Raw genomic sequence first — 8371 nt, forward strand, 5'->3', positions numbered from 1 at the left:
CGTTAAAGAAACACTGGTCTAATAAGCCTCAGAGGCCCTTCCAAGTCTAGAAGTCTTTGATTTTTTGGTTCTTTATTTTTGAATTTATATCAGAATTTAAAACAATATTTTTCACTTGGATAAAGAAACAGTAAATATGAAAGTTATTTTTAGTTATCAGAGTTCTTAATAAGAAATGAATTACGAGCAATTCTCTAACCAAACTATACAACAATATCTTAATCCCTCAGTTGTGTCCAACTCTTTCTGACCCCATGGATTGTAGCCCGCCGGGCTCTTCTGTCCATGAAATTCTCCAGGCAAGAATGCCTGAGTGGGTTACCATTCCCTTCTCCAGGGGATCTTCCCGATCCAGGGATCGAAATTCAGTCTCCTGCACTGCAGGCAGATTCTTTTACTGTCTGAGCCACCAGGGAAGCCCAATAGAAGGAAAGTTTATTTGATACAGGTTGTTCTTTCTATTAACTATGGTTATACATAAGAGCTATTCACTTTAGTAATCAATAATTCATTAGTTTTAGAAGTTTTGATTGTAGGATATTGGAGTTTAAACAAATAGCATCCAGGGATTTTTGTAGGCAATGCATGACAGATCAATATGCGTGTTCATATCAGTCTGTTTCTTTGCATTAGTAATTTTCACAGTAAACGAGTACTTTCCATTCATTTCCAAATCTGTTCACATTGGTGTTAGTCTCTCAGTCGTGTCCGACTCCTTGCAACTGCACAGACTGCAGCCCATCAGGCTCCTCTGTCCAGGAGAATACTGGAGTGAGTTGCCACCTCCTTCTCCATATGCTCACATTAGGACAACTTTATTTTCCAATAAGAATGTTAAAGTTTTCATATACTACTTAAAAAGCAGATACAACTCTCCTATTTGGAATTTTCTTTTCCACCCATATCATCATTAGTGACTGACATCATCTAGGAATCACACAGTGGTAGTTTGGTGTAAATGACGAAATCTCTGTTATCAATATTCAAACTGGATACACATTTTATTGAGAATATTCTGTATGTATAAAGAAACTGAAGGATAAATACATACTGTTAAGGTAGCAGAATTTTGGAATTTATTTTCTGCAGATAAAGTAACATGGCCTGAAGAGTAAGTAACTTTTTTGTCGGGAAAGCTTTTGATTGAGACTGTTGCATCAAATTCTTCAGTGTATCCATAAACTTGAATTACAACATTTTCATATGCTCCAACATGCAATACTTTTGGTGCTGAAATGACATACCTGTTGAAATGGAAGGAGAAGGATCAGTATTTTTATATGACATTTTTGTTATATTTCTGACTTTTTATCTCACTTGATAGATTAGATTTACAATGGGCACTTTTTCTCAACTTGAAGTGATATTTTAAATTAACATTTATTTGCTATCTACAATCATTTCAGCACAGTTTCCAAGAAAAAATAGCTTGGAATTAAGACTTTAGAAATAGAGCTGGTGACTTTGTTAACCTCTAGAAAGGTAGTGATAACACCTTCCCTGAGCCTCTGTAGCAAAGGAAAACTTTTAATGATAAATAGTTTCAATATTTTTGCCCGATGCAGAAAAAAGCAACATAGGTACCAGAGATTGAATTCCAGCTCTGCCATCTGCTGGCTGAGTGACCATGGTAAAGTCACTAACCCTCTCTGAAGAATTAAATAATATACCTTAAATATTACCTTTTTTGTTGTTTAGCCACTAAATGGTGTCTGACTCTTTGCAACCCCATAGACCATAGCCCGCCAGGCTCCTCTGTCCATGGTATTTCCCAGACAAGAATACTGGGTGGGTTTTGCCATCTCCTACTTCAAGGGATCTTCCCAAACCAGGGACTGAACCTGCGTCTCCTGCACTGGCAGGCTGATGCTTTACCGCTGAGCCAGCGCAGAAGCCCAGTCACCTTCTTTACCAGGGTGCTAAGGAGGAAATAAGAATACCTATCTGAAAGCATCTAGCATACTTTAGTTCAGTTCAGTCGCTCAGTCATGTCTGACTCTTTGCGACCCCATGAATCGCAGCACGCCAGGCCTCCCTGTCCATCACCAACTCCCAGAGTTCACTCAGACTCATGTCCATCGAGTCAGTGATGCCATCCAGCCATCTCATCCTCTGTCGTCCCCTTCTCCTCTTGCCCCGAATCCCTCCCAGCATCAGAGTCTTTTCCAATGAGTCAACTTTTCCCATGAGGGGGCCAAAGTACTGAAGTTTCAGCTTTAACATCATTCCTTCCAAAGAACACCCAGGACTGATCTCCCTTAGGATGGACTGGTTGGATCTCCTTGCAGTCCAAGGGACTCTCAAGAGTCTTCTCCAACACCACACTTCAAAAGCATCAATTCTTCAGCGCTCAGCTTTCTTCACAGTCCAACTCTCACATCCATACATGAACACAGGAAAAATCATAGCCTTGACTAGACAGACCTTTGTTGGCAAAGTAATGTCTCTGCTTTTCAATATACTATCTAGGTTGGTCATAACTTTCCTTCCAAGGAGTAAGCATGCTTAGTACTCAATAAATGTTTGCTGAATTAGTTGAAAGGAAATAACTCTTATAACTATTATGTTATCCTAGTGGGTGGATCCGAGAAGGCGATGGCACCCCACTCCAGTACTCTTGCCTGGAAAATCCCATGGACGGAGGAGCCTGTAGGCTGCAGTCCACGGGGTCGCTAAGAGTCGGGCATGACTGAGCGACTTCACTTTCACTTTTCACTTTTCACTTTCATGCACTGGAGAAGGAAATGGCAACCCACTCCAGTGTTCTTGCCTGGAGAATCCCACGGACAGAGGAGCCTGGTGGGCTGCAGTCCAAGGGGTCAGGGAGTTGGACACGACTGAAGCAACATACCACACATGCGCGCACAACACTGACATTTCAAAAGGCTTAAAAATCAGCAAGTCTCTAATAACAATGAAACTAATTTGGAAGCAAATAAACACTTTAAAAGCACCTGATAATTCTTCTACATGACAAGTAATTTGGAACCATTTACAGAAAAATTGTAAAAGGGGGAAAAGAATCTCCAGTTTTCCAACCATCTTCTCAATTTCCCATGTATTTATGCAGGAACATCAGAAAACAAGAAATGTTCAGGTTTGATGATACTAAGATATATTTACTGAAACCTCACTCAATTCTAGGCACTATTTTAAGCACTATGCATTCACATATGTATTTATATATGTATATACGTCACTGTGCTGTGACGACCATCCTATGAAAAAGACCTTATTATTACTCTGATTTTACAGAGGAGGAGGCTGGTAGTTAACTTGCCCAAGATCACACAGCTATTAAATTACAGAATTAGGAACTGAACCTGAGCAACCTGTTTCCTGAACTAACACTTTCAAGTGCTAGACTAAATTGAATTTATCAAGAGTTTTTCAAGAGAAGTTTAGTCAGGGGGTGGGGTGGGGGAAAGCTGTTTTAATTTTGGCATTGGGCTTCCCTGGTGGCTCAGTGGTAAAGAATCTGCCTGCCAATGCAGGAGACATGGGTTCGATCCGGGAAGATCCCACATGCCAAAGAGCAGCTAAGCCTGTGTGCCAGAACTATTGAGCCTGTGCTCTTGCGCTCAGGAGCCCAGGAGCCACGACTACTGAAGGCTGAGTTCCCGAAAGCCCGTGCTCTACTGCAAGAGAAGCCACGGCAAGGAGAAGCCTGAGCACCACAACTAGAGAGTGGCCCTTGCTTGCCACAACTGGAGAAAAGCCACGAGGCAACACAGACGCAGCACAACCAAAGTAAATAAATAAGTAACAGTGAACTGTGGAACATTCTGAAAGACACGGCAAATGGACGGAGAAACAGTGGAAACAGTGTCAGACTTTATTTGGGGGGGCTCCAAAATCACTGCAGATGGTGACTGCAGCCATGAAGTTAAAAGACGCTTGCTCCTTGGGAGGAGAGTTATGACCAACCTAGACAGCATATTAAAAAGCAGAGACGTTATTTTGCCAACAAAGGTCTGTCTAGTCAAGGTTATGGTTTTTCCAGTAGTCAGGTATGGATATGAGAGTTGGACTATAAAGAAATCTGAGCGCCAAAGAACTGATGGTTTTGAACTGTGGTGTTGGAGAAGACTCTTGAGAGTCCCTTGGACTGCAAGTAGATCCAACCAGTCCATCCTAAAGGAAATTAGTCCTGAATGTTCATTGGAAGGACTGATGCTGAAGCTGAAACTCCAATACTTTGGCCACCTGATGTGAAGAACTGACTCATTTGAAAAGACCCTGATGCTGGGAAAGATTGAAGACAGGAAGAGAAGGGGACGACAGAGGATGAGATGGTTGGATGGCATCACTGACTCAATGGACATGAGTTTGAGTAAATTCCGGGAGGTGATGGACAGGGAGGCCTGGCGTGCTGCAGTCCATGGGGTCCCAAAGAGTTGGACATGACTGAGCGACTGAACTGAACTGAAATAAAAGTTATTTTTAAAATTGGTGTTATTATAAGTTTTCAGAGAAAGCGATGGCACCCCACTCCAGTACTCTTGCCTGGAAAATCCCATGGATGGAGGAGCCTGGTAGGCTGCAGTCCGTGGGGTCGCTAAGACTCAGACACGACTAGGTGAATTCACTTTCACTTTCATGCATCGGAGAAGGAAATGGCAACCCACTCCAGTGTTCTTGCCTGGAGAATCCCAGGGATGGGGGAGCCTGGTGGGCTGGCGTCTATGGGGTCGCACAGAGTCGGACATGACTGAAGCGACTTAGCAGCAGCAGCATTAGAAGTTTTATATTTTTCAGTTTAGTATTGTTTTAATTCTGATTGTGTGGTAGTACTGGTGAACTAGAGAATAATACATGTTTGCTGTTGTTGTTGTTCAGTCACCCACTCGTGTCAGACTCTGTGACCCCATGGGCTGCAGTACGCCAGGCCTCCCTGTCCCTCACCATTTCCTGGAGTTTGCCCAAGTTCACGTTCATTGCGTCGGTGAGGCCGTACAGCCATCTCAGCCTCTGATGCCCTCTTTTCCTTCTGCCCTCAATCTTTCCCAGCATCACGGACTTTTCCAATGAGTCGTCCGTTCACATCAGATAACCAACATACTCTAGCTTCAGCTTCAGCATCAGTCCTTCCAGGGAATATTCAGGGTTGATCTCCCTTAAGATTGACTGGTTTGACCTCCTTACTGTCCAAGGAACTTTTAGCTAATTCATGTAATTCATGTTCACAAGTCCCTAAAAGATAGCTCTGCAACCATCTACTCATACGTATTTTGATCCTTACTGATGCAATGCCAACACAATCTATCATATAAAGTATTTTGCATTTTTCTTATTTTCTTTCAATAGTTGTAGAGAACTTGGCCACTGAACTTGCAAAGAGGCACAAATGCTAGCTTGGCCTTTTTCTGGAATGTTCTTTCCCCAAATGTTTGCCTGATTTGCTGTGTTACTTCCTGCAAGCTCTGCTCAAGTGTCGCGTCTGTAGAGAATGTTCCCTGTCTACACTTTTGTATGGTGCCCAATCATTTCTTTATCCTCTTATTGTCCTTCATATTTTTTTCTTCCTGGTACCAATAGCCATTTGACCTTATTCATTCATTCACTGGTTGTTCATCGAGTCATTTTCCTCTCCTCCTTAAATGCAAGCTCTACACCACCTACTGTTGGGTTGGCCAAAAAGTTCATTTGGCTTTTCCCCAAGAAGCCGAACGAAATGTTTGGCCAACCCAGTACATCCTCTGTGCCAAGTTCTCGAAAAGTTTTAGCTGAATCAATTAAATTTACTGACTTCCATGTTGTATATAATATACTGTTACTTTTTCAGAGAAACAGAGAATGTGCTTATTAAGGGTCAGTACAGTGTAGTTGAAAATCAGTGTCACGAGACCTCGGCTCCACTGCTCGCCCCACCACTGATCTGAAGCATTTAATCCAATGAAGCATTCAATCCGATCTCTCTGACTTCAGTTGGCTGTCTTTTCAGACGCAATAACAGAATCTAGGAAATGGGGTGGCCGTGTGAGATTAGGGGTGGGAGAGTGCTCAAGTTCACGACATCTCAGGTACACATGGATATTTATTGTGTATTTTACGTGTGTACATTTATGACAAAATGGAAAAAATCTGAAGTAATAAAGAGGAGTCCTTAATACAGATTCTACTTCTGTTTGTTTTAGTGGTGTGACCTTTGGCAAGTTACTGCCTCTGTCTGGATTTATACTTACGTTTGATATAGGTTTGATTAGATACTCTCCAGTTCCTTTTCAATACTAAGATGTTATTTCTAGATATGAGATCAATATTTTAACACCTAGTTTTAAATACAATTGTTTCAATAATAATTTTCAACAAACTATTGTGTGTAATTTGTGAAGCATGAGCTCATAAATTTAGAAGTACTTACATCAATAGATTTTAAACCATAGTATTAGAATTGATCCCCAAGTAACTCTTGCTTTACTAAGTAGAGTACACAGAAAACACAGGAAAACTCTACACCAAATAGAAATAAGCAATCAATGCAAGAAAGTTTGCTATCTTGAATTTAGTTGTGCTTTTTTTGAAGAAGAATTTGATCACTAACTCATGTAAAGTTTTATAAATAACAGTCCCCTAATGGACATATCGGAGAAGGCAATGGCACCCCACTCCAGTACTCTTGCCTAGAAAATCCCATGGACGGAGGAGCCTGGAAGGTTGCAATCCATGGGGTTGCTGAGGGTCGGACACGACTGAGCAACTTCACTTTCACTTTTCAATTTCATGCATTGGAGAAGGAAACCCACTCCAGTGTTCTTGCCTGGAGAATCCCAGGGATGGCGGAGCCTGGTGGGCTGCCGTCTATGGGGTTGCACAGAGTCGGACACGACTGAAGTGACTTAGCAGCAGCAGCAGCAATGGACATATACACACTGCTATATTTAAAATGGTTAACCAATAAACTCCTGCATGGAATTCTGCTCAAAGTTATGTGGCAGTCAGGATGAGAAGGGTGTTTGGGGGAGAATGGATACATGTATATATATGGCCAAGTGCCTTCACTGTTCACCTGAAACAAGCCCAATATTGCTAATAGGCGATACCCCTATACAAAATTTAAAGTTAAAACACACACACACACACAAACAAACCTGTAAAACTGTCCCATCGTTAGCCTCACATCAAGTCAAAATGCTGCATGATTTTCTTATTCAGAGATGAGACTACTGGTGTTCCCAGAAGTAGAAAGTAATGTACAAATTAACACAGTCTGTTGTATTTGATTTTTCACTCATCGCCTTGATAAGATGCACTGAAAAATGAAGATAGTTTTTTTTACTTACGTTTGTTCCTGGCCCCAACTCTTCCCCAGAAAGATTAAAAAACAAAGTAAGCCCCACAGGCCCATGCTGGAGGCAGTGGTTAAACCATCGATATGAACTTCCTGAAGTTACTCTCCTTTTTAAAGAAACCGAGATTGAAGAACTTGGGTAAGTTGGTTTACTGGTTAATTATTAATGTCAAGAAGAGGGACTTCTGAGCAGGAAAAGTAAAATTGGAATGGAAACACTCTTTAATGCCCAGGTATAAAAGTAGAAGATTTTTATGGGAAGATATTTTATACAGATTTACACCTAGAGAATTTATTTTGATTAATACAAATAAAGGAGTCTAACATAAAAGTTTGGCACTGCAATGAATGCCTCAAAGTTAAAAATCAGTAAGTTGATTGTCTTTTGTCTCTTGACCAGGCAATTGCTCTGAAAGTTTTATCATGAAAGCATGCCTCTGGAGACGTTCTGATGGAGACCCACCGGGATTCAGTTTCACATGAAGGTGATTTTAGAATGGGCCTGGTTTAGAAGGGCTTGTGAGCTATCTTTCCAGAGAAGACTTGAATGGTAGCGTCATTGGCGTTGGAAATGGCAGAAGAAGACAGATCTGCAAAGGAATAAGTCCTTGGTCCGTTCAGTTCAGTTCAGTCAGTTCAGTTGCTCAGTCATGTCCGACTCTTTGCGACCCCATGGACTGCAGCATGCCAGGCCTCCCTGTCCATCTGTCCCAGTCTAGAAAAGAAACTGAATGTTAGATGGAGAAAAGATTGTGACTGGCAATGAAAATATTCTGCTGAGGATGCTGTATCATTTTCTACAAAATAAATGATGAATCAAATACTTTAGTTTTTAGCAGGGAATGGATATCCTCCATATCTATTAATTCAGACACCACAAATTCAAAATTTGCATTCATTCAGGCACAGAATATCTTTCTTTTCTAAAAAATAAACTTATGCTATACTTTTCAATGAGGTTTTAATCATTTTCATATAAGAGCCTAGAGAAAAAAAGCTTCTTATGATATGAGTCTTGTACTTAATTTAGAAAAAAAATTTTAAGATTTTTATGACGCTCGAAAGTGAAAGTGTTAGTCG

The 8371-nt window shown here is 41.1% G+C and overlaps 1 protein-coding gene across 1 annotated transcript in view; it reads right to left on the reverse strand.

Annotated features, from left to right (window-relative positions):
- Positions 1-7431, reverse strand: part of C5 (complement C5) — a 98193-nt gene extending 90762 nt beyond the window's left edge. Inside the window, exons 1-2 of the mRNA XM_006054142.3 lie at positions 7284-7431; positions 1052-1244 (exon numbers count right to left, since the gene is read on the reverse strand). Coding sequence (XP_006054204.3) covers positions 1052-1244; positions 7284-7348 — 258 coding nt within the window. The 5' untranslated portion in view covers positions 7349-7431. The remainder of the gene's footprint in view (positions 1-1051; positions 1245-7283) is intronic.
- Between the last annotated feature and the right edge of the window lie 940 nt (positions 7432-8371).

The sequence above is a fragment of the Bubalus bubalis genome, chromosome 3 (genome assembly GCF_019923935.1).
Source record: "Bubalus bubalis isolate 160015118507 breed Murrah chromosome 3, NDDB_SH_1, whole genome shotgun sequence".
Classification (NCBI taxonomy): domain Eukaryota; kingdom Metazoa; phylum Chordata; class Mammalia; order Artiodactyla; family Bovidae; genus Bubalus; species Bubalus bubalis.